The sequence below is a fragment of the Fusarium proliferatum genome, assembly GCF_900067095.1.
Source record: "Fusarium proliferatum ET1 genome assembly, contig: FPRO_scaffold011, whole genome shotgun sequence".
In the NCBI taxonomy this organism is placed as follows: Eukaryota; Fungi; Ascomycota; class Sordariomycetes; order Hypocreales; family Nectriaceae; genus Fusarium; species Fusarium proliferatum.
In genome coordinates this window covers 706,297-731,743 of record NW_022194800.1, presented here as the reverse complement: position 1 = coordinate 731,743, position 25,447 = coordinate 706,297, and the positions used below count along the sequence as shown (strand labels likewise).

The 25,447-nt window shown below is 49.2% G+C and overlaps 8 protein-coding genes across 8 annotated transcripts; 4 read left to right on the top strand and 4 right to left on the bottom strand.

Moving 5' to 3' along the window:
• Window positions 1-370: 370 nt before the first annotated feature.
• Window positions 371-1,115, top strand: FPRO_08430 (uncharacterized protein; the record flags this gene model as incomplete). The annotated part of the gene is made up of 3 exons (XM_031222097.1): window positions 371-455; window positions 550-887; window positions 942-1,115. 3 exons carry the CDS (start codon window positions 371-373, stop codon window positions 1,113-1,115), a joined length of 597 nt encoding a protein of 198 aa, XP_031087590.1.
• A 197-nt stretch (window positions 1,116-1,312) lies between these two features.
• FPRO_08429 (uncharacterized protein) lies at window positions 1,313-2,847 on the bottom strand (the record flags this gene model as incomplete). Its single annotated transcript, XM_031222096.1, has 2 exons — window positions 1,313-2,240; window positions 2,294-2,847. 2 exons carry the CDS (start codon window positions 2,845-2,847, stop codon window positions 1,313-1,315), a joined length of 1,482 nt encoding a protein of 493 aa, XP_031087589.1.
• An 850-nt stretch (window positions 2,848-3,697) lies between these two features.
• On the bottom strand, window positions 3,698-5,180 carry FPRO_08428 (uncharacterized protein; the record flags this gene model as incomplete). Its single annotated transcript, XM_031222095.1, has 2 exons — window positions 3,698-3,917; window positions 3,976-5,180. 2 exons carry the CDS (start codon window positions 5,178-5,180, stop codon window positions 3,698-3,700), a joined length of 1,425 nt encoding a protein of 474 aa, XP_031087588.1.
• Window positions 5,181-5,869: 689 nt separating this feature from the next.
• On the bottom strand, window positions 5,870-7,349 carry FPRO_08427 (uncharacterized protein; the record flags this gene model as incomplete). Its single annotated transcript, XM_031222094.1, has 4 exons — window positions 5,870-6,433; window positions 6,486-6,933; window positions 6,982-7,109; window positions 7,158-7,349. The coding sequence occupies 4 exons, from the start codon at window positions 7,347-7,349 to the stop codon at window positions 5,870-5,872; spliced, it is 1,332 nt and encodes a 443-aa protein (XP_031087587.1).
• A 1,460-nt stretch (window positions 7,350-8,809) lies between these two features.
• On the bottom strand, window positions 8,810-12,041 carry FPRO_08426 (putative translation elongation factor eEF4; the record flags this gene model as incomplete). Its single annotated transcript, XM_031222093.1, has 2 exons — window positions 8,810-11,929; window positions 11,979-12,041. The coding sequence occupies 2 exons, from the start codon at window positions 12,039-12,041 to the stop codon at window positions 8,810-8,812; spliced, it is 3,183 nt and encodes a 1,060-aa protein (XP_031087586.1).
• A 600-nt stretch (window positions 12,042-12,641) lies between these two features.
• On the top strand, window positions 12,642-14,181 carry FPRO_08425 (putative eukaryotic translation initiation factor 3 subunit 6 interacting protein; the record flags this gene model as incomplete). The annotated part of the gene is made up of 3 exons (XM_031222091.1): window positions 12,642-12,950; window positions 13,008-14,045; window positions 14,098-14,181. The coding sequence occupies 3 exons, from the start codon at window positions 12,642-12,644 to the stop codon at window positions 14,179-14,181; spliced, it is 1,431 nt and encodes a 476-aa protein (XP_031087585.1).
• Window positions 14,182-18,908: 4,727 nt separating this feature from the next.
• FPRO_08424 (uncharacterized protein) lies at window positions 18,909-21,319 on the top strand (the record flags this gene model as incomplete). The annotated part of the gene is made up of 3 exons (XM_031222090.1): window positions 18,909-19,318; window positions 20,215-20,590; window positions 20,645-21,319. The coding sequence occupies 3 exons, from the start codon at window positions 18,909-18,911 to the stop codon at window positions 21,317-21,319; spliced, it is 1,461 nt and encodes a 486-aa protein (XP_031087584.1).
• Window positions 21,320-23,259: 1,940 nt separating this feature from the next.
• Window positions 23,260-24,900, top strand: FPRO_08423 (uncharacterized protein; the record flags this gene model as incomplete). The annotated part of the gene is made up of 1 exon (XM_031222089.1): window positions 23,260-24,900. The coding sequence occupies one exon, from the start codon at window positions 23,260-23,262 to the stop codon at window positions 24,898-24,900; it is 1,641 nt and encodes a 546-aa protein (XP_031087583.1).
• Window positions 24,901-25,447: the final 547 nt, after the last annotated feature.

The window sequence follows — 25,447 nt, the reverse complement described above, 5'->3', positions numbered from 1 at the left end:
TGTTGGGGAAGAGACGCGCCTGTAGCTGAATGTTATTCGTCAGCTAGGCAAATGTACAGTATGAATGAGAGCTGGGAGCTTTAGGTGCTGCATCATACAGTAGGTAGCTCAGGTAAGTGGAGGTTAGGTTGCCAGGCACACGGCTATTCTCCGGCTGGAATTAGCGGTCGGGTAGCACCTTGTCCCGCTAATTTTAGTTTCCTTTCGGCGGTTGCATCATCTCACATGGCGGGAAAGAATGAGCGGTGCAAGTGCATGCAGGTCACTTTATCGACCCAACTCATTCTCCCATCACTTTTACTCAACCTCATTTCATCCTCATCAACCCTTCTTCATCTGTCGACCATCACACACACCATACTCACTCATAATGCCAAACTGGCGTGACCAGTATCTCTCATCCATTAAGGATGCAGAGCTCAGTAATCCCGTCAACATGGAGCTTGTTCAGGCTTGTTCGTAACAGCACCCCCACATAACCCCTCCTCCAGCATGCGACAGTATCACGCGAGGATACGACAGGTTCATCAGACTGACAATGATTTCAAGGCTCGCAGATGGCAGATCGCATATCTGCTCTTGAGTCCGAGAAGAATGGGCTAGAATCGCTGGTCGCAAGTAGCGGGACACCAACTGCGCAACCCACCGAATCCTCAACAAACGATCCTGGTATTGCGCAACTAAAACAGGATCTCGCCGAAGCCCTTCGATCAAAGGGTGTTACCGAAAAGCGATTACGCACGAGTGAGGAAGAGTTGATGCAGCTACGCGCAAAGCACAAGGCAGATACGAAATCAATTCGGGACCTCACGGCCGATAGAAATAGCCTTACCACCAAACTAAAGGATCGAGAACACGAGTTGAGGGAAAAGCGCAAGCTTCTTGAGGTACGTGTGGCCCAAATGGTGCGATTCATCGTCATTGTTACTCATAAAATTCAGCAAGTACAAGATGAGATGATTGCGATGGATCTACAAATGTCCATGGCCGAAAAGGAAAGAGATAAGGTGAAGAAAGAGAACAAAGAGCTGGTGGACAGATGGATGAAGAGGATGGCACAAGAAGCAGATGCTATGAACCTCGCCAACGAACCCATATTCGAAAAGGGTCGATAGTTAAGGATCCATGAGGTCAAACGAAGCAGGTCAAACAGAAACGAGCCACGATGTCACGAGAAAAAAACAAATGCTATATGGAGTATCCTGTAAGTCCGAACATACCCTTATACCCCACGCTGATGTAACCGTCTGCCCTATCCCTATTTCTCCAACACCATAATCTCTGCCACTGAGTGCTTATGAAGCTCTATAGTCTACTTACGCGTCGAAATGAAGTACGATCCTCCTGCATTAGTCCAACTCACATAACCCTCAGGGTATGTGCACTCTTCCACCTCCAGGATGGTGCTGCCAACGTCGTTGATGTTGTGGTTGTTGCTTTTTTCCGCGACAAAGGATTTGAGCGACACAATCTTGCAGCCCGATTTAAGATCCAGGAACATACGGACCAAGTCATCGTTTAGCTGCGAGGTGAAGGCCTTGTTGTTTACAAGCACAACATCTGCCCGCTTGAGGGCCTCATGGATGGGCAAGTTCTTGCGGAAATCGCCCCGTTCCAGGTGAACCTTACCAGGTCGGACTCCCCAGAGCATGCATCGGGCATCAAACTCCTTCTTTTGCTCCTCGGCAAGATTGCAAGCATTCTCCATCATCTCGCAACCCCAACTCTCACAACCAATCTCGAGGGCCGCTTGCAAAACTACATTACCAACACCTGAACCGAGATCGACGAAGACCTGACCAGAGGTCATTCGTGTCTGCTCTACCAAGATCTTAGAAATGAAGGGGTGGAGTAGTTCGCCATAGACATAGTCGGTTCCGTTCTCATACTTTGAAAGAAGCTCCACCTTGAGAGCCACTGTTCGGTCATAAATTTGATCCAGAATGAAAGCCACAAGGTGCTGGGGGAGTTCATGCATCTTATCGAGGTTCTTGGCAATTACACCGTCCTCGACTAGAGCACGAAGCTTTTCGTTGTATTCGCGCAGAGCTGCCTTGAAACCCATCAAATCCTGGATGTTCCGGTTGGAGGCCTTTTCCAGTCTTCGAATGATACCACCGTTAGGATTTGTGAAAGGCTCTGCTTCCTCTTCGGTGAGGTATGTTTCGGCAACGTGGCGAACTACTTTGATGCTAGCTTCAACGGCATCGATCTTGTCTTTTCCCCATACTAGCTCATACCTGTAATCATGTCAGCATTTGTTTTGAAGGTCGGGGTCGCCGGGAAGACTCACTTTTCTCGAGGTTGTAAGCTGGGGTATTGTAGTCGGATAGCCACATCCTCTTTCTGTGCGCCCATCACAGGCACACACTTGTGCTCAAGCGAGGCCACGTCTACGGCATGGATGAAGCTTCGACTGTCCATCCGATCCTCAAAAGCTCTTACGCTTCTCAGTTTGCGGTTAGGGTCAACAAAGCTGCCGTCTTCCGTGCCTTTGCGTTGTCTCTTGGTATCGAGAGTCATCCACCCATCGTCTTCGCCATCACTGTCTTTGTCGAACTCGATACGGTCGCTTGCTGGTGATCGACGGGTGACGGAGGGTGCCTTGCGCTTACGCTCGAGTCGCTTCTCGTCGGAAGATGAGGGGTACGGCGAGTGACTAGCCTGTCGTGCCAGTGGTTTCGGCGAGGGACGGTGAGAAGAGGAGGAGCGCGATGCTGAGCCGCTGAGTGCGGAAGTGGATTTAGGCTTGGGCTTCTGGGCAGGTCGGTCGACGACAACCTTTTCGATCCTGATCTTGGGAGGGTCGACCTTGATCTTGTTGTTCTTTCCACCGAAGAGACGCATCCTGTATGAGTGAATAGTAGGCCGGTCCTAGTAATCCAAAAATGTCCTTCAAAGTAGAGCGACGACGGGGTCTGACTCGAGTTGGGTCACAGGTCAGGGATGGAGGGGTTCGCGGTGGCGTGTGCGTGTCGCTCCCGGAGTCGGCAATGTCGCGCAACGGGGTGGGACTAGATTAAAGAAGATGGTAAAAACAAGAGAGAAGAGTACGAGAAAAGGAACGTGAGAAGTGAAGTACGGGGAGAAGTTCCAAAAGATAAGCGGTATTAGACAAAGTATTGGGTAGGCTCTGTTGTAACGTGACTATTCAGTATCGCATCGTGGTACTTTAAAGATAACTATGCAGAGTTCAAGTTTCGAGGCGACACTCGGCAGAGCCTTACATCAGCTGGGTTGGGCTGGCGCTGGCGCTGGGAGGGAGCTGGAGCCGGGGCCATCTTGCGCTGCAGGAGGTCCCCTGGAGGAGGCCGCTAGACCCACTATAAATGCCCTAGATTTTCCAAGGTTGAAAGAAATATCTTGACTGGTCAGAATTTTCAAGGTGGGTACGTAACGTTGGGCACGTGGGGGGTTTCCTTTCAGCCGCAGACGGTTGCCTGGAGAGCTACCCTACAGTGGTCATGTGAATAGAGGCATTCAGTCGTTTTAGGTATCGAGTCATCTCTAACATGCGTTGCATTTTCCTGTCTATCCACTACCAGGTATCTTCTTTAACTGCTATCAAGCTTGTTGTGTATAATGATGGTCTGGAACTGAAATTCGCCATAACAAGCATGTCATTTTTATTTCTTTGTTCAAGCAATAGTATATAATTTGAATGTTACTTCTCCATAACAACTCCAAAAAAAAGCCCTTAGTGGCACGAACAATTATCAAATAGGTTAGAGCAATGAGTAATTGCGTTAAAAGCACCCTCTTGCCAGTATAGCTCGGGAAACCCAGCTTCTACCTCGCCGGACTCAAGATCATCGTACGTATGCTTTTCGGGCAGCTCAAAGTCAAGCATGTCGATCTCGTCCTCCAGGTGGAAGTCCAAGGCATGCATCTCATGAGCCTTTGAGAACTGGGTTGATCTATGGAAAGAGATTAGCTATACATATCATCGACAAAAGGGTTGGGATAAAAACTTACCGAAACTTGATCATTCGTAGCCCTCCAGCACAGTGGTCAACAACGACATGAATGCCTCCAACATCGACATGCCCGAGCTTGCTGTTTAGAAAAAGCCGCTCGGGGCGAACTTTGACTGGGATCCGAATCCCAGCTACTTTTATGGCATACGTCTTTGGCTTCTGAAGGGGTGGCTGAGGGAGTGCCTGGCTGTAACAACATTCCTCGCACTCCATGTAATCTTTACCTTTGTCACCCATAAGGATTGTAAGAGCCTTTTCATGGCAGCAATCGGGGACAGGGCTGGAAGCCTTGTCTAAGGTGGCATAATATGGGTTCAGGACATCGGGTGGATCATCCACACGACAATATGCCTTATCAACCTCGATGTACTTACCCTGACATGGTAACTCATAGTTGGTACACAACGAGCACTTGAGAGGGCGGTCCTGGTTTCCAAGCTCACAGATGGGTCGTTCTCCAGTGGCCTCAAGGATTTGTCGATGGTTGAGCGTCACCCGATCACTGGCATCATTGATCTGCTGGTGTAGCTCGGCCTTAAAGTCTTCAAGGCTCTTGACGTTCCAGGTCTCGTCACAAACAGGGAGAGCCAGTTTTGAGAAATCAGGCTTCTGGGCCAAGCCACCCCTGACAACTTTTTGAATCTGACGGTTCACCATGGATTTCCGCCGAGAGTACCATCTATCTGCAAGTTGCATAAAATGCTCCGTGCAGAGGGTTGAGAACTCATCGTGAGGATAGGCCTGGAAGAACTCAAAGTTTCGTTTCTGTCCGATCTCTTCCCAGCTTTTTGTAAAACTTCCGCATTGGAACGACTTGGGTCCAAGCTTGGACACCTTCTCTTCCTCATCTTCGCTGGTATCTTCCTCGACAGCCCCTGAACCGGCAGGAGTCGGAGACTGAGGAGGTTCAAAATCCTCCTCCTCAAGGTCTGCCAACCAGCTGAGAGTTTCAGGGCGAGTCACGGCTCTGGAAGTTGAGGTTGTTTTCCGCAGCTTGAGTGGGATCGGGCTATCGCGAAATGTGTTTTTGCGCTTTTTGGGTGGTGTAGGGAGTAATGTCCGTCTAGATTTAGGCTTGGCTTTTATAGGTGTTGCAATGGGTGATTCTGGTGCTGTTGATCTGGCGGGTGTCATCAGTGAAGCTTCAGAAACGGTTCGAGTTTCCTTGGTCTTCGATCTAGTACGAGGTGGTGAGATAGCCATGATGATGACTTGTGTATAAGATTGTTGATGTTTTGAACTCTGTGTTGTTGAACTGCCACATGCAGCATGTTGAGCCTCTTATATTCAAAGCGATGAACAAAGGCTTGGTGATTCCTTGATCCTTTGCTACGTTGTTCACTGTCATTGAAAGAGCCCATTCAGTTCAAACAAATACGACTCTCTGCTGGCCATTCTTTTATTGAAAATAGGCCCCTGAATGAAGAGAACAGCGCTCATAGTAAAGAGAATAAGCTCCAACAAACAACAGAGGCCTGTTGTGTTAAGGCTCTAAAGCTCTTGAGGGTATATTGCCGGTTTGGTAGTTGTTCCGATGGAGTAATACCGAAGGTAATACTTCACCATGGCGTTTCATAAGTGATGAACAAGGACATATTTAAGTAATAAGTACAGTATCTAAGTGTTTCTAATGGTTGAAGTGAATGAAACTCGGAAGCGTGGTAGTCTGCATGCTAACACACGGAGGGCCTCCAAAGCTACTCATGTTGAACTCATAATAAGTAAAGCAATAAAATATCATAACCAACGCAGAAACGAATCTATGAGCTTTTTTCTATTTTCGGTAATTAACGTAGAATCATGAATCATGTAGGTTGATGGAAAATGTGATCATCTTTGTCGTAATTTCGTGTCAGGAGACAAAGGCATTATTGATGTTCGTAACAAAGGCGTTAAACGTGCTTGCTGTATCCGTGGTGAACACGGGCTGACAGCAAAGATTCTGTTCCTTCAGATTGAGGCGAGTTCACCAGAGTTTCTGACCAGGAAACAACCGAACTGTCACTTCTCGTGCTCAGTCGACCATATGCAGGGTCTGGATCAGCAGGGGCTGAGGTGTCGATGCGTGGGAGACGTATGGCCGCAATCTTGTGTGTAGTCTTGGAAGCTTTCGGCTTCTTGATGCTTGAGTCAGGGATAGTATAAATGAGGCCAATTGAGTTCATGTGTGCTTCAGTCTCACTGGCAGTGGGCGACATTGGGCTAATGCAAGTAATGCGAGATGACCCTCGGCTCTTTCGCAAACTGCCTAGAGACAGAGCTCCAGACAGCCTGGAATCCACGATAGTGTTTGGCGGAGTTCTGTAGATACTCAGAGAGGACCCAGCTCTTTCAACAATGGGAACAGCCCATTTCTTAAATGTTGGGAATAACATGGGGATGTTTGTTGTCATGATGGCGACAAAGGTCTCACGAACCGCCCAAGAAGCTGCGAGTTGAGGGCCATTGATTGGATCCTTGTTGATGTTAGATGCATGTGGTGTGACTTATGGGCTGAGTTACACTTACAGATACAAGCAGCACAACTCGAAGGATAGCGGCCATGGTGACAAATAACCCACAGCTGAACAGAGCAATGAGTCCGACTTTTTGAGGCCAAGGCATAGCAGCCTTCCAAAGCATGGGCATAGGAATCATGATGAGGTAAAAGTCAGTGGCCAAGTTGAAAGCGAGACAAGCCCATATCAAAGCAGGCGAAATGGCAGCATGGCAGAAGGCTCCGGGGTCAGGGAAGATCTGCCACCAGTGGCCGAATGGGCGACAACTGAGAAGAAGATTCATCTGCACAACAACAAAAGAAGAAATGATGAAGCCAAAGCCGATGATGACCCGAACTCGGTGGCCTTGAAGGTCTTTGGTAAGTCGATAGTAGAAAGTGCACATGGCTGCTTTGAGGATCCAGAGGAGGGATGAGTAAGTCGCCCATAGAACGATTTGGATCTTTGAGCCAATGATACTTCAAGTATTAGCACACAGAACCAGATATATAGAGTCATTGGCCTACCGAAGCTGATATTCATGATCTTCTGGTTGCAAAGAGGCTCGTTGCTCGTCCGTCATCGAGTTGTTCGCCAGCCCTTGAGCAATATTCCCGACCGAGTATGCCAGTCCTGTTTCTATAGCGTAGATTCCCTAGTGAGGTTAGTGTAATGAATCCAGAACCAGATATTTGTCACTTACAGCGGCCAAAATGACGAGATAATCATCTGCCCAGAGGCTCCTGCATCCCACAGTCCTGATCCGCACACACGACCTCAACACGGTGACAAGCAACGCAATGCCAAGTAGCGTGAAGGCCTCTATATTGAAGGCTTTGAGATTGATATTTGTCATTGTTGCAGCACTTTCTTCAATAGACGTCTGGGGATCCATGATGAATTGAACTGCAGCTTGTATCTGTAGTAGAGCAACGACAACCAGCCCCTCGGGAAGGAAACCCGTGATATAAGATTATCAGAAATATCTGCTCTGAAGCCAGCGGCGAATTTGTGCGTCTGGACAATCTAGTCCTCAATTTTTACTTCTTTTAGGGTCCATCTCCAATACTCCACGTAAAACTGCTCCATGTTTCTGAGTCCAGCCTCTTCATCCCTCACATGCCTCAACGGAAAAATCAAGACCTACTAGATCATTACTACAAAAAGAAAAACTCGGTCTCTGCAGATGGCCTCAAACCAAACGAGGAAAAGTCGAACGGGCCGTCGTGTTTCGTGGCAGAGACAAAAAAGCAACGTTCATCCACCGGGGACGCCCGGGTTCTCGTTAACTAAACGTTAGCTTGCCGAAATCGTGGAGAAAGTGCCGAGTGTGTGGGAGCAAGGGTTAAGACCGTCAGGGGTCAGAATGTGATAGTCTCTCTTTTCGCAGTTGACATGTCACCGTTTGATCTGAGGGTAGTGGAGAAGAGAGACTCAGCCGCGGCTCTCGCCAAGTTTCAGCTCGTATCGGCAAATCAGGCACTCTGCATAAGAGACCTCATATCGGATGAGGGAAGCTCAGCTCAGCCACCGGCCAGTTGATGTGAGGGGAGGATATCCGATCTGTGGGTGAGACACAACAAACCGTGTACAACGTGTACTCACAACATAAAATTGGGCTGGCCTGTCTTAAACATAAAGCAGGAGGGATATCATAGTTGGTTAAGTAAGGTATGGTGTCCAAAAGAAGTTTGGGTTCTATGGCTATGTGGATGAAATCCTACAGGGACCTGCATGAGAAAAACCTTGGAACTTGCAGACTGTCGACTGCCTGATGTGCTTTTGACGATTCTGACCACAAGGTGATGACGATGTAGATGCAAGTCATCATGATTCTCGATGAGAATAGAGGAAAAAATGAATAGAAGATCTCGATCGACTACTTCTATACGCGTAGGAAAAGAATAGAGACGAAGAGAAGGACGAGGAGGAGAGAGCGACTTTCAGCATTGTCTGTCAGGGACGAATGTCACGGAATGCCCTGGAAGTATCTCAGCTTAGCCCACAGGAACTACCAAAATTAGTACTTGGGTGAACACTTTGCAGTTCTACCTCTAGGGCTTTACCAACAGGACTGTCTCCGGTTCACTCAGTTGGTTTGTTATAGTAGAAAAAGGCTGTTACAGCTTAGGTGCCGGGAGCCATACTATCCATAATTCCCCCACAAACCCATCTCAAAACTTACGTCTGTCAAGAAAAACCATGGAGTTGTGCCTGTAACAGATTCATCTGATCTCTATGCAATGTGGAAGAATCCATGTTACACCGCGGCCGATGAACGCATGCACACTACAACTACCCTGTCACGACAGCCTATATCATAACATCCATAATTGTATTGCTTCTCAAACACATCTACCTCTTTAGTGTCTTTTGCTTCTCTGCGTCTGTGGCAACATTTCTTCCTTCGACAAGCAATCCCTTCTTTCTCCTCACTCCATCCATATATCGCTTCGCCACGTTCTCCTTGTCAGCCAACTCACCAAGATCCTCGAGGTCATCTTCTGTGAAAGGTACCCAGAAAGGATCCTCATCCAGAATCTCAAAGCCAGCAAAGATCAGCTGTGGCTGGGCCGCACCACTGGTACGCTTACGCATCTCGTCGGCAAAACCGAAACTCTCCGCTACGGGAACTAGTGCTTGAATTGTGAAGAATGGTGTACCCTCTTTCATGAGTTCGGCATTGACACGACCGCGACGACGGGTAAGAACATCGTATACACGACCGAGGACTTCTGTAGATGCTTGAATCTCGACACTGTACATGGCAAGCATGAGACGGGAAGACCAGTCCATGAAACCTGCGCGAAGAGAAGATTGGAAGGTTCTGATGATCTCACCAGTGAGACGGCCAAGTTTGTCGCGTGCAGAGGAGTCATCCTCGGCGAGGTTCAGGGTGACATCCTCGATAAAGACTGCAACGCCCTGAAGTGGTTCGCTGCACAGAGGACCCTGAGCCGTAGCAAGTTGGAAGGCGTATGAGATCTTGTCGGTAAGATGGCTAGGATGAAGAGACTCATCAGCACGAGGTGCAGTCTCCACAGCCTTTTCAGTAGCAAAAGCCTTGGAGAAGGTACCATCTGCAGTAGCATCGATAAGGAGGTTTGGTCCAGTACGTCGAGGTCCGAAAGCCACAATCTTATCAATAGAGTCCTTCCAGATATCTCTACCCTTTCCACTTTCAAGCTTCTCCTTGAGTTGCTTCTTGAAGTCTTCCACGGATAGAGTGTTTCCAGCTGCAACATCAGCTTCAGCCACGATTTCTTCGTCCTCATCATCCTTCTTCGCTCCACGGTCGTAGACTCGCTTGACAGCGTCGCCATTCTTGACCAAAAAGTCTGTTACATTTTCGGGGATTGGCTGCACACGGAGTGAAATAGTCACTTGCTTTGAGCTTGTTGTAGCTACAACCGCACCACGACCGAGGTCCTTGTTTGCGGGAGGTCGCATCTCTTCAGCTCGGACAATTGTCTCTCGGTAGGGAACAATAGGTGCACCAGGTTGAATATCGCACAGAGCAAATCGCTCCTTGAGATCAGTCAAGCATCGCTCAAGATGCAGCTCACCTGCAGTCAACAACACATGCTCACCACTGTCTAGAAGCTCATACTCAGCACAAGGGTCGCTCTGAACGAGAAGCTTGAGGCCATGGATCATCTTGTCAAGATCGGCGGGGTTCACAGGTTCCAGTGCAACACGAACGATGGGCTTGCCTAGCATGGTGACACCCGCGAGGTTGACGGCGCCGTCACGGCGACTGCACAAGGTACCGGATTTGAGAATTTTCCCCTCCAGACCACCAATGCCAAAGACACAGCCGGCAGGAACTGAATCGAGAGCCTCGAGGTTTCGTCCCATGAGCATGTAGAGCGCAGTAACTGTGACTTCTTGAGGCTCAGGGTCGGCGTTTGGCTCAGCAGGTGACCATTTTGGAGGAATGACGTAGAGCTTGCCGCCGACTGAAAGAGTCCCAGAGTAAATACGAGCGAAGCCGATAAGGTGCTCAGGATCAACCTTCTTCTCTTCCAACTCAGGGGCGTAATCGTCAAGGTTGATGGCATCCATCGAGTCCGCCATGCTATCAACACCGTTCTCACCAGCCGCAGCCTGGGCTCGAGCGGCTTCAGCTCGCTTCTTGCGTGCAAGCTCTCGAGCCTCTTCGCCACTCATTTGGGTTCCAGCACGTCGCTTGTTTTCGGGAAGCTCACTCTCAGGAATAGAAACCATTTTACTGACATAGGCAACCACGGGGTCAGACTTTTCATGCTTGAAAGAGATCATGGCGTCCTTGATAGTCTGGTCGATGTGCTCAGATCCTGGGGATTCTTCGATCAGCTCGGGAAGTCGTGCAGCCTGAGCGGCCGGGGGCGAAGGCAACGATTCAATGACGGACACCAGTAGTGCTGTCGACAAGGGAAGCCAGTTTGCGAAAATTGTCGTCATAAGAAGCTTCTGGTCTCGCGACTTGAGCATATGAGGGGTGATCTTGATTCCGAGGGATTTGGTGACCTTTTCCAGCAGATCTCGATCACCCTGCCCGTTGTCACCTCCCACTGTCGCCTGGTAGACAGTCCATACTGGCTCCAATACCAATTGCACAAATAATGGCTTCAGATTTCTTCCCTTAAGGTGCTTGGGGCCCAAGATCTTCTTCGTCTTGGGGTCCAGGTAGAAATTGCCCCATAGAACCTTTTCCATGATTCCTCGCTTAATGCCCAGCTTCTTCTCGTACATGGCAGCGAATTGTCGGCAAGTGAAAGCCCATCCATCAATGGCGCTGCTGAAAATAACGTTGTTCTTCTCGGGGGCAAAGTAGATATCTTCGTCGTCTCTCTCCTCGAATTGTACCTCGCCGGTATCGCTGACTTGATCGGCAATTGCTGATTCCTTGGCCGCTGTGGCTGCATTGACTCGCTCTTCCATTCTTTCCCTCCAGTTGAGGTCCTCCTCCATACGCTCGCCCTGAAAGAAACTTCCTAGCACAGCGTTTACCTGTTCTAGTAACTTATTCAAGTGGATATATGCTTCTCCTGGTGTCATTTTGAGTTCTGTCACAAGTCGATCGATCTTGTTAATGACGAGCAGGGGCTTTAGTTTCTCTGTCCATGTTTGACGAAGAACAGTGACTGTTTGACTGCAGACTCCCTCGACAGCATCAACAAGCACAACAGCTCCGTCACACAACCTTGAGGCTGTTGAGACTTCTGAGCTGAAATCGATATGACCAGGTGAATCGATCAGGTTGACGAGGTACTCCTTGTCCTCGGGCTCAGCATCGGGGGCTGCTTTCCGACGCATGGCGAAGTAGAGAGAGATGGCTGATGACTCCATTGTGATTCCTCGGATCTGTTCATCAGGTCTAGAGTCAAGATATCGGATCTTGCCCGCCAGCTTTGGTGAGATGATGCCATTTGTGGCAAGGAGGGCATCCGTAAGTGAAGTTTTGCCATGGTCAACGTGGGCCAAAATGCAAATCTGTAAGATGTTAGACTATGTAATCTCTTGTTCAAGAGACTGTACTGACATTTCGAATATCACTGGACTGTCTTTGCAGACTTGCCAGCTTATCTGGAGTGACGACAGGCATTATGACGACAGTGATTTGAGTAGGGTAGGTTGAAGTGATAGTGGGGGTCAAAATGGAGGCCGTCTGAGATGTCAAGTAAAATTTGTAAATATGGGGAGAAAGAATCTGCTGTGCCAGCGAGGCAGTAGTTCCTAAAGCCTCTAATTTCAATCTTCCGCACCCAAACTTATATCGATCTTTGTAGGTAGTTGTTTGAGTGATACTTTGCCTGGCCGTTACCCATAGTGGTGACTAATCTAATCCTTAACTGCACACGATGGTCAGCAAATTTTAGACTTCATCAGGCACTTTTGGCTCAGTATATCTGCAAATCGACTAAGAATGACTCATACCAGTACATACTCAAAGAGTCTGAGACACCAAAAAAATCAAGGCAAACCTTTTTGTCCAGCAAAAGCTGCTACACCTTGAAAGGCCGAATTCTCAAACTCACCTCACAAGATGAAGCACCCCACTAAATCCGAATGACTAAGCAGTGACCCCGCGCAAACCAAACGGAAGCCCTACCACCACAAAAATTGCATCGAAAATTTCCCCCCTCACCGCGACGACGAGACGAGACGAGCGAGACCGACGCGCGACTCGACTCTACAAGACACGATGGCTACTTACCAAAACGGCGTGGCTCCGGCCCGTGCCATCGATGACGACAGCGATGTCGAGGAGGAGGCTCTGGTGGCCGAGTACAAGGAGCATGTTCAGTATGAGGATGGTGATGATCTCAGCCGCACCACTTCTTTGAACCTCACCGCGCAGACCGACGATATCCAGGCTCGACTTGTGCAGGCCGCCCAGCCCCTCGATTTCCAGGCGCCTCTCGAGGCCAAGTTCCAGAGCTACGATGCTTACTGCAGCTTGTTTCATTTTATCTTGAACTCCGAGGGCCCCGTCGATCTCGAGCCCCCTTCTGTTGGTCTCATCAAGTTTGATTTTGAGTTTGGACAGGGCTAATAAAAATTTCCGCAGTACTACTGGGCTTGGGATGTTATCGATGAGTTCATTTACCAGTTCAACTCTTTCTCCTCGTACCGTATGCGAATTGCCCGGCAAACAACCAACGAGGAGGAGCGCCAGGCTCTCCGCGAGAACCCCAACACCTGGGGCTGCTACAGTGTTCTCAACGTCCTGTACTCCCTCATTCAGCGATCCCAGATCACCGAGCAGCTCGCAGCCATGAAACGTAACGAGGATCCTCTGGCCGTTGCCGGTGAATATGGTTCAAAGAATCTCTATAAGATGCTGGGTTACTTCTCCATTATCGGTCTTCTCCGAGTCCACTGTCTCCTCGGAGATTTCAGCCTGGCTCTCAAGACCCTTGATGATATCGAGCTCAACAAGAAGGCCATGTTCGCCCGCGTCATGGCTGCTCACTTCACTACCTACTACTACGTGGGTTTCTCCTACATGATGCAGCACCGCTATGCCGATGCCATCCGCATGTTCAGCCACATCCTCATCTACGTCTCGAGGACCAAGAACTTCCAGAAGAGCGCTCAGTACGACTCTATCACTAAGAAGAACGAGCAGATGTACGCTCTTATTGCCATCTGCGTCGCTTTCCAGCCCACTCGTCTGGACGACACCATCCACAGCGCCCTCCGTGAGAAGTATGGCGATCAGCTCCTCAAGCTCCAGCGTGGTGGCCCCGAGTCTCTCCCCATCTTCGAGGAGCTCTTCCGCGCAGCGTGCCCCAAGTTCATCTCCCCGGTTCCTCCGGACTTTGAGAACCCCGAGGCCAACATCGACCCCGTCGAGCACCACCTCGCCGTCTTCATGGACGAGGTCAAGACCAACATGTGGAGCCCCACCATCAAGTCTTACCTCCGCCTCTACACCACCATGGATCTTGACAAGCTCGCTGGTTTCCTTGAGGTGAAGCCCGAGGAGCTTCGATCATGGCTCCTGGTTACCAAGCAGCGAACTAAGCAATTGCGATGGCAGGACCAGGGTCTGCTTGAGGGTGAGCTCGTCAACGTCAGCGACCTTGACTATGCTCTCCAAGGCGTAAGTTTCATGGCCCAATCCAGTATCTCGACGTAAACTAACAATTCTACAGGACCTCATTCACATCTCTGAGGCTAAGGTGGGACGAAAGCTTGTGGACTGGTATCTCCGAAACCTGTCCCGCACCTATAACTGAGGTGCTATAGGGAGAACTGACTAGTCGTTTTTCTCACATTTCATGGGGTCTTCGATTCAAGCCAAAAACAAGCGCATAGAGCGCTGTGGTTGAATCCTCCAAACGACCCAGGGTCAGGAGAATACCTGGGGTTATGCAGGCCGACTTGATAGGATGCATGGCATGGCAAAGGCGTCTTGGAGTTGGTGATGCTCGTGCAAGAGCTTGAGAATTTCTCAAGTTTGGCTGTATGTGCGGCAGAGATATGGTACTTTCCCCTAGAGGTACGAGAGCCTGTGAAAAGGCTATGAAGAATAAAAGGAATCAAAAGTCGTTTAATCAAATATCATGATCCTAAAAGTCTACATCACCATTATGAATTATGTCAGTTCTGGAAACCGGTTCTTGTACAGGCTTCGCAGTTACCATTTGAATCGAGCTCCCCGTACAACTGAGAATAATTTTGATGCGAATCGTTCGTTGTTGCACACCTAACAATAACGTGGAAATAACAATTGGCGTCTATTTGTGAGAATCTGGCCTTGAAATATGTTCGAGGAACCCTAATAGTGCGAAGATCATATGATGGTCCACGACGAAATTGAGTAACCGGTTACAAAACCAGAAAAGCCGATCAAGCCACTACCCTTGACGAATGGCGAAGGTTTGAAGCATAGTCACATAAAGTCCTCTGTTGTTTTGGGGCTTGTGAGGTACAGTTCCTCAAGTTTAACACAACATTGGTGATGGGCTTTGTGTACCTTGCTCTAGCCACTCAGCTCACTCTGTAATGCCTTACCACCCAAAGGTCTTTGGATTAATACGACATTGGAATATTTGGAGAAAGCAAATTATATATCTATATTACTTATGCTTTGATGTCAGCTCCAGGGTTGTGCCACTTAGAGTGATATGCCAAAACAATCCTCATTTCGTAAGTACCTAATCTGGTTGACAAATACCTTAGCTTACAGATATTCCGTTATTCTTGGCTCAGATTTTTTTACTGCGTAAAGTGTAGCTCACTCATAGGCAGAAGCTATACGAAATGCTTCCCTCCCGGGGCTGTGAGGTTCGGTCATCAGCTAGTATCGGACAGAAGGAGGCACACTTTGATTCATTGATGAGGGCTGTTGAATAAGCGGCATAATCGATTAGCGCGGCATGGGCCAGAAAAAGGATTCAAGGTTGTGTTGCGACGAGGACAGTCCTTCAAGTTTTGAGGCCTGGCGTGTTAGCGATTGTAGGCTTGGTGAACTAACGGTTATACGACTTTTAGTTGTCGTGGATACTTATTACCCGTATGTACAGAATCTGTTACGCTCTGGGAGACCAAGAAATGTCAACTAAGCGTTCTATTGTAATATGTACATTTCAAGAAACACTTTGTAGGAAGTCCTACGAAATGTTGGTGACAAGTCTGCTCTGGAATAGTATTGATGATGACACTCCTCAGTCTGCCGCCTGATGCCTATAATGTTTTAGCGCGTCCATGTATGCTCGCTATATGAAGTCTCGAGACGTTCAAGATGTATCTCGGCATTTGTGTTCCCGAGTCTGTGCCACTTGGTGTATTGGCTTGTGATTCCCAGAGCCTAGGTTAGTTCAGCTGGCAAAAGCAATGAGACATTGTGTTCTCGTGGCTGATGAAGATAGCTTCACCGCCGTCTTTAACGACATATACGTGGTCGAGTCAGACCATGTCACCATGATGGTGCGCAGGAGAGCTTCCGAAATTCCGGTTCTTTGGTAGCCCTAGTGTGGAGAGGTACCAGTATCCGCAAGGTGCTCTGCCATTTCCATGCTCTGTCGGAGAACGGCAGGGCTGATGGATTATTTGACTTTGACAGCTGAAAGAACAGGGGATCCTCATGTGGTCTCCATAAGGAAGTTCACTGGCTGAGACGTTGTGCTTGGTAGTGGCTCAATAATTAATCTGGTGCAACGAAACGATGCGGTGAAGAGTTGCACGAAGGAAAGACGAGTGACGAGCTGACTGTTCCTCGCTTGAGGTTCCCTGCATAAGATAACTGTCTGTTGTCCGCCTAGTGAGAAATTCTTGGTATTGATCCATAGTAAAAACCGTTTGGTTAGTGCTGTCGAAGCTGATTCGGCTTGTCGTATGGGAGGCATGATGGATCTCAATTCATCTGCAGAGGCTCTGTCCGGACCCTCAGGGGACAAGAAAACATCAGACCTTGATGTATAATGTCAAAATAAACTCAGCAAAAGTCATCACCAGTTCAGGCCATAGTGCTTGAATACTTTTATCACCAAGGATCAAGGTCTTGAGTTTTCTTTCCTCCCCTAGCCTGAGTCGGCTCGGCCCCACCATTAGCGTGCGTGTCTCTCCACTGAAGCCCGAGCGTGAGATGACTCCGCCCGGGGGCAGCGGGATCAGAGGAGGGCTTCCTGTACCGAATCGTGCCCAAAGAACCGGTTCCGACGCCGCCATAGTACATATCATAGCACAAATACAGTTTGCTACGTGATACGCCTGTGCTCTTGGCGGCCACCGGTGGGAGTCACACTCGGGACATTGTTGCCGGGGCCAAGACATTGACACTTTCCCTGAAATTTGTGCTGCCTTCTATTGCTGTGTATCGAGCTTCACTTCCTTCACAACAAGAAGATCATTGTGTGTTTTTGGCTGCCCAAGCAAACAAGGTGGCATTAGTGAGGGGAAGACGGCCAAACTAAGCGCCCCTTATTAAGTGGATATCCATTCGCCGGTAAGCTGTCCTACTTGCTGGAGTGGCATCAAAGAGTGTTGAAAGGGTTTCCATGTGATCAAAAACTCCCAGGGATCATAATACCTAGCGTTGTGTTGTGTTGAGTTGAGTTGTGCTGCTTACCTGGCCTGGCCAGCCTGGGGCCAGTATCAGTGTGAGTGGGCTTGTGGCCAGTCTCCTTGCTCGCGTGTCGTTCATTTCCCCTTCTTCTCTGGATAAATTCAAGAGGCCTCTGGTCTCTCTGTTATCTCTGTGTCTGTGTTGCAGAAATGATAGAGACCCTGCCCGTGGTTCATCCTGGTGAGCCAATGGTTCAGCCCAGTCAACACATGCTTTCTCGCATGCAAATCGAGCTGTGTCTTGGCCTGCAGTTATTGTCACACCCGACACACAGTAATCCATCCAATCCCTGGAGAGCGGCACTGCAACGGCTTACAGTACTTTGGCGTATTTACGTCAGCTGTACGATTTGCACTTTCGTTATCATCAACCTTGTTTTCACCTCAAGTCTCTTTTTATTAGCTGTTGGCGATCTCTGCAGATTCACGCCATCCTAACCCTTGGACGTGTTTTCCGACGCACGTTCTCACGCAGCTTTCTGTAATATATCATAAATTTCAAATCTCGGCTGATAATAATGCGTACATCACTCCTGTTGACGACGTTGCTGCCCAGTTTAATTTCAACCCTCCCAGACCTTTTCGGGCCTACACCCAGTCAGTCCTGACGTGGACCAAGGGCCGATCCGTTCGGCACCGTCCCTCATTCCATCCCATCCATCTTTTTGGCCTCCTCACGTTGTCTCCCTCGTTTAATGTGACCAAGCCCATATTATCCAGCTACCGACCTCCTCGCTAACTTGGGTACTGTACTGTATCATGACATCTCTCTCTGCCTAAGGAAACAATAGTGAGAACTACGGATACCTAGACCTCCCACTCTCCCACCCCCCCGTCTTTAGGTGATCTTGGTTTTTCCCAAACCTAAAAACCAATCTGAAAACGTGGTCTCGTCGTTCCCTGGCAATAACCTTAAAATCTTATTGTTTTGGGCTGAATCTCGGCTGGCCTATGCCTTGATTGTGGCTTCATCTCTTTCACCACAAACTGATTGCAAACAAACCGCAAACGCCCACACCGTCTTCTGACTTTACTCACTCGACCCTCTTACAAAGATCAAGAGTCTTTGCTCAGTGCTTTTACTTATTCGCTGTCCTCCACTGCCTTTCGTAATCTGCGGCCACTATCAGCTCCGCTTGCTCAGAAAGGCCCAGACTACAAACACCACAGCCACCACCAACTTTCATCTCCGTTATTACGACCACTTGCCTTTCTTCTATATTCACAGCCACTCCGGTTCGGTCTATTGATGAATCAATTGTAGAGGTCCTTCTCCACACTTTCTACTACCTATCGCCGCCAGATCTGATCGACCTCGGCGTTGCATCTTAGCTCGAGATCCGCGTCTCAACTTGCGCCCGCATCTGTATCTCAACTTGAGCTCCCATCTTCCTTCTTGACTTCGGAACCGCGTCATTCAACCTCACAAACTTGACTCTCCTAAGCCCCACGCTTTCTTCAGCCGCGGTCACTCCCTCCTCCTTGTGATTTGGTGTTTCCCTAGATCAAGAGCCAAGCCAAGCTTACCTATCAACTAACTGGTTAGCCTCTCCGTCTTGGCGGCAGTTGCATCTTGGCAATACGCATACCCTTGAGGAGGAACTACCAAGATATTTGACTGAAGCTCAGCTCCGTGCAAGCTCAAGCTTTCTTTCCCTTCTCCTCAACCAGAAACTCCTTACAGAACAAACTCTTTTGACCTTGACTTTTCATCGTCATCCGTCCATTTTATCCCGTCAAGCTTCATCATCGATAAACTTGATTATCGTTAGATCTTACACACATTCGTTCCCAGATATACACGATCATTATTGAACATATCGACCCGGCGCGAACGACAAGCTGAACTCAGTTTGCCACCAGATCGTGTCTTCCGTGACACAGTATCATAGGCAACATGGCAACAACCGCAACGAATCACCCAAACCCGCCCAAGCGTTCCGACTCCGATGTCTCCCCCAGAACAGTGAACCCTCCCAAGAACTCAGCTTCAGAAGACGCAAAGGCCGATTACTTCCCAGATTCCAACACAGTCGATGGATCCAATACTAGTGTCCGGGCCAGCGATGGTGACGATTCATCTGCTCGGAAGTCAAGCATCTCATTCGCACCAGATCCTCGACGTAGCTCAAGCTGTGAAAGCAACCAAAATGCAGCGTCAGCGCCAGGCCAGGACTCGTCGATCCAAAGAAAATCGTCCACCGGCTCTGTCTCTTTTCGTAGAATGACAAACCCTCAACTTCCCCAAGGAAATCCTCAACAGATGAGCAACAGTCGCATTCGTGCGAGCTCACCGGACCACTCAAGGTATGTAGCAATTTTATTTATCCTTTCCCCTTCCCGTTGCACAAACTTTTGCTGTGATTGAATGCCAATTTCCCCAACCCAATAATGGATTGCACTTGCAACTTTCTATCGCCCTGATTAAACCTGACACGCGGTACGGCAACATGTAAACTGCCAAAAGTCTCCATGTGGATCGCCGTGGTGCAAACTGGAACTTCTTGTTTTTGTTTTGGAAGAATCTTCATTTTACCAACGGATTTTATTCTGCGTATTGCACACCAACATCGGCGAAAAAGGGTTCAAATTGGTCCGGCTGGAAACCTATGTGACGCCATGTCAAGCTACATGTCGCGTGGACTGTGTGTTACCATCGAAATCATCAATTCGGTCCACATGGGTCAGCCATTTCCATCCAGGTCGAATACGAGCATCGCGGTAGCGGCATCGACTGTTTACCAGTAAATACCTATCGTGAAGACAACTCATTGCGGAGGTGTATTGATGGAAATCTGCTCGGACTTTGGGTGGAACTGGGTCGCTTGGCTGGAACATTCCTCGCAATAACCTTTCGACTCCACCACTGGCCTCCCACTATCAATTATGGTTACCCCGCCGTTTGCGACAAAGCTTCCAGTAGACGTGGGGAAATGCTCTTCACCTATGATTACCTGCTCGTTTGGTCTGGATCGTCAGGCCATCATCCTTCATCACAGCCACTGACAAGTCGTCAGCCCCCAAATTCCCGCAGAACTCTCCTCTTGCCGTCGACATAGGCGTCATTGACTATTCTTAACCTTCATCCCCATTATCACTTCCCCGCGCATCCTCCAATTGCCTCAAAACCATCGTTATTCTCAGTCTCCATTTTGTGGTATTTTCACGACAATGTCGACGCTAACCGAGACCCCGTCCGATAGGTTTAAGAAGCATGTCGCATTTGACAATGTTACAACCGGCGAACCGACTAAGAACAATGCTATCTCATTTACGCTCAATGTTCGACACAAGGGTTACCAGGCTAGGCGTAGATCGCGGTGTTTCATGGTTGGTGTTGACGAGCATACCTACTCCGATTATGCGTTGCAGTGGCTGCTTGACGAACTGGTCGATGACGGCGACGACGTCGTTTGCGTGCGAGTAGTCGACAAAGAACTGCGACTTACGGACAAGCAGTACAGGGACGATGCAGACTCGGTTATGAAGGGAATCGTTGCTCGGAATGGTAATAACAGAGCCATCAACATTGTCCTTGAATATGCTGTGGGCAAGTTACACACGACTTTTCAAGTCCTAGTACGTGAACAGAGAAGACACCTCTGCCAGATTCTCGTGCTGACAAAATGACAGATCCAAATGTACCAGCCTGCAATGCTCATTGTGGGAACTAGAGGACGCACCCTCGGTGGCCTTCAAGGCCTGGTTAACACCCGCAACTCGTTTTCCAAATACTGTCTCCAATATTCACCAGTCCCAGTGGTTGTGGTTCGACCTACCGAGAAGCGCATCAAAAAGAAGGCCAAACGTGCCAATGACTCTGCCCGACAGACCTACGTGAGCATGTTGGCTGCAAACGCCGGGAAACATGAGGCCGATAGTGAGGCAAGTAGCATCTATGAGCTCGAGGTCCATAACTCGCCCGATGAAGAAGCGCACCAAGTCGCACGTGCTTTAGGACTGCCTGCATCTTTCGATCCTACGATCAAGCCCCTCAACCATAGCCAGATACCGAGTCGCAGGTCCCCCGACCCTACTGCTACTGCGGGTCCTGTCAATGAGTCCTCGGAGAACCAGAGAGCTGCCAAAGACGATGTCAGTGTCGCCGCTGAGAGTGATGACGATGACGATGATGACGATGACTCTGGAGAGTTCGAAGTTATGAGCGGGCAACAAGCTTTGGACAGGCAGAAGATGGATCAGCTTCATAAGATGGAGGTTGGTGAGGCAGCAGCGCTCAAGATGAAGGTGGACGAGGAACTCGACGAAGAAGACGATACCCCCTCAGGCCCGAAAGCCACATCATAGAAGATGAAGGGCAAGCAGAAACAAGGAACAGACGATATCAAGGGTGAGAATAGCACGGGAGATGAAGTTGCCGAAAGCAACGGCAAATCCTCTCAGGAGAATAACCAGCTTCCTCAAGTTGCTCAGCCAGATTCAGAAGCAAAAGGAGGTCTCTCATCTCTGGGAACAGAGGACGACACGACCGAACTGCAACATCTGGATGATTTACAAAAGTGCATGGCCATCTTTGATATAGGGTTTCAATTATCGCGTGGAGCTTGGTAGGAAACAGCGCCCCAAAAGCACGGGGTTTCGATAGATTCTCGGATCCAAGACAAGGATCCCAAAGTTCCCAGCAATTCAAAAATTGAGGACAATGAGGGACCTTCTAGTCTATCCTTCGAAAAGCCAGGTGCCGCTACGAAGACTCTACAGGTACCTTCAGGCTGCCAGATTTGTACGTCGTCCACAGAAGACCAAGCATCAAGTACCCTGGTCGGAAGCCCATCTACCGGGTCGCAGGAGTCGGAGGGTTACAGATCTCAAGTGAGCATGGAATTTCCTCCGACTCCGGATGGAATTTCAAGTGGAGACTCTGGAGAAGAGGTCCAGCATAATAGTGATGGCGATAGTGATGGCGATGGTGATGGCGATGGCGATGGCGACAGTGATGGCGACGGTGATGGTGACGGTGATGGCGATGTGATGGTGACGGTGATGGTAATAGTGATGGTGATGAAGATGGTGATGGAGATGGTGATGGAGATGGTGATGGAGATGGTGATGGAGATGGTGATGGAGATAGTGATGGTGATAGTGATGGTGATAGCGATGGCGTTAGCGATGGCGATGGCGATGGTGATGGTGATGGCGATGGCGCCAGTAACAACAACGATGAAGAGATAACGAACCACCCAACGTGGCAGAAGCGAGGACCCGTCCCAGCAGGTTGTTATTGTGGGCAAGTCGCTTCAGAAGTTGCTGCAGGGCATGCATATGTCCATGCTAGGCCTACGGTCTGACATGATAAGTGCATTGGTGATTATCCGGTGGCTCTCGTAGAATTTAACAGCGCTTCGAAATGAGATTACACAGCGATAGACTGGTTTCAGTTCTTAGCTATCTGATACGTATTAGGGTTGAAATTCATATGAAGTTTGGGACATCATAAGTAATGGCCGTGCGCCGAGGTTGGTGATTCAGATACTATGTAGATATGCATGTACGTGTGTCTAATGAATCCGTACTATTTATATCTTAGTAATGCAGGTCTGTCGCATGTCATGTCGTGCCATGATGCTGCATGCAAGCAAGGACCCTTGAGCAGGCATAAATAAGGATATGTAACCTGAGGCACCAACACGTCACTCATGTACTGTAGGTACTGTTATATGTGCGACCAGCTCAGGTTCTAGACCCAGGGGCTAATTCCATATGTCGAGTCTAACAAACAATCCTCGACTTGAAAACTCAAATGCTGTACAACGGCTGAAAGCAACTGTACTTACTTGTTGATTGAATTCAGCCAGGTAAGGTTGTCAAGGAAAAGGCGAAAGGACCCTGGAAGTGACGTTGCGCAGCATCTCTTATTTGATACGAGTTGTCGCAACGGCGCTACGTTTTCGCTACGCTACGAGGGGCTCAAGCTCAAGGGATCACTTTGAGTTACTGGCAACGTTTCAGTCTATTTCAGTTAGATAGGTACCGAGTCTCCCCTCCTCTGATGATACTGGTACAAACTCAAGGGAGGATTTACTGCGCCGCCGCCGCCAAACCCCGATTAAAATAACTACCTGAGGCTAAGGGACTCTGACATTCCTACGACCTACGACCTGAGAGCAAAGAACGAACGATATACTCCTCTGGCCCCGCGCCAAACATCGATGATCATCACCACGACTCGCACTGCTTCGATAACGATATAATTTCAATTTCAAATTCAAGTTCAAATTTCACAAAGAATGTGGCCCTTTACTCGCTGCGGCGAAGACGCCTGCGAAATCCAACCCCGCCCTGTCACGCTCGCCTCGTCCATCGCCGCCCTCCCATTCCTCCTCATCTGCATCTCGACATCAATCCTCGTCGTTCGACATGTCTTTCCTCGTCTGAGCAGCGATGCCGACTCTCGCGACGGCGAAGATCACGTCCTACCCACACATGCACCAGCGTGTCTGCGACAAGTTCACGCTGAACATGGTGCCAAGAGCTGGAGACGGCGCGGCGCAGCCTGGACGTTTGGTCTTACTGTGGGATTGGCTGCTACATTGGGCGCGCTGATCATGGACGAAATCATCGAGGTTGTCAACACCGACTCGAGAAATTTGGCTTTGAGAATAACGGTGCCAAGCTTGCTGTTCCTGCTGGTCGTGTTGGTGCCCTGGCTGGAGTGTCGCTCGGTTGTTTCGAGTGCTGGATGGAGTTTTCAGAGAACCGCCAAAGGAAAGCTTCCTCGGGTCGCTTGGGGATTACAAACTGCTCTGTTTATGGGATGGTTGTTCGCCTTCTGGTCCGTTGGCCAGGCTGTTCCCGAGGGCGCGATGCGCAGGACGAGCGTTGGGAGTGGAAGCCTCTCCGAGATGTTGACGCGCGGATGCCTGGAACGTATTGGTGTCGTCGGCATCTCACTGATGGCTTTACTGTCTGGCTTCGCTGCTGTGTCTTCACCGTGGCAGGCATTCATGGATCTTACAACCCGTCGCAAACGGCCTGTCACAGATGCTGATGTAGCGAGAAAGCAAGCTGGGCTGGATACTGCCAACGAAATGCTTCTTACCAAGCGTCACCGCTTGCAATATCTTGAACGCAAGACATCTGGTCCTCAGAATGGAGCCTCTGCCAAGGGTAGTGGCCTTGTTGGCAAAGTCATGGGTTCCCTACGTGGTCCAACTGGCGATGAGGCAGAGATGCGATCGCTGCGCCTGGAAATTGCTGGTCTCGAGACGATGGAAGCCAACCTGGCTTCAGGAGTTTCTCTACTCAAGAGTCACCGGGCTGCTACAGTTCGCGCTTCAACATCCATTGGACGTATTCTTCTCATTCCCTCGCAGCTCTTCAGCTTGTACTGTGTGTACCGCATTGGCGCAACTACAATCACAACTATTCGCCGAGCATATTCACCCACATCCAGTTTCGCCAACACGGATCCCATCAATCGCTTTCTTAGTATTCTTGCGCGTCATTGGGATCCCAAATTGGATCAACTAGCATGGGCACGCCTTATCAGCTTTGCTCTCAGCGGTGTCATTCTCCTCGCCAGCGCCAACAGTGTGGTCCAGACGTTCCACCTGTTTGCTAAATGGACTCCAGGCCTGCTCCGCCAAGCGCAAGCGAATCTGGCGCTGGTCGTCGGGCAGATCGCTGCGACCTATGTCATCTCAGCTTCACTTCTCCTCCGCAGTCAATTGCCATCTGCCTTGGGCTCGGCAGTCGGAAGTGTGTTGCGAGGTGCCTTGAGTCCCGCATTTGTGGATGGTTGGTTTGAGGGCTGGTTCCTAGTAGGCAGCCTTATAACAGCCGTTGGTATCTGGATAGGCAGAAAACTCGGAGGTGATGACGAGTGGGATGAGTACGGCATGGAAGAGATGGGCGCCAAAATGTCGTAGTTGCCTGAGTAAGGTGAGGGTGGTTCGTTTCCATGTTTTTTGAGGTTCGGGTTAGCACGCAAGCATTCTTTTTAATAAGCGAAGCGGGTGGATGTTCTGTACGATACGATTGATTGAGTGATACATGTCTGGGTTGGCGTTTGGACAACAAGGCTCTTGAGAGATGAGAGGCATTGATACATAGAGTACAATTTGGGTATATCACAGGGATTAGGACTATACCTACTGAGAAAGGATACAGGTAGAGGGGCTTGTCAGGCTCTGCAATACATTGCAATTTTACCAAGAAAAATGGCAGCCGCATGTAAATCTTGACTGAGAATGTGATTTATGCAGGGATATGCAGTAGCCTCAGTAGTTGGATGCTGGGTTGTCTCACGAGTGTTAGCTATAAGACGGGGTTGACTCACACATCTAACGAACGCTACGGGCTCAACTGCAAGTCACTTTGGAGGATACAAAGTGCCCAAGAGCCAATCTCCTCTAGTGTACTTCTACGCAGAACTTGCTTTATTATCACATGCTCTATTCACACTTAAGAAGTGTC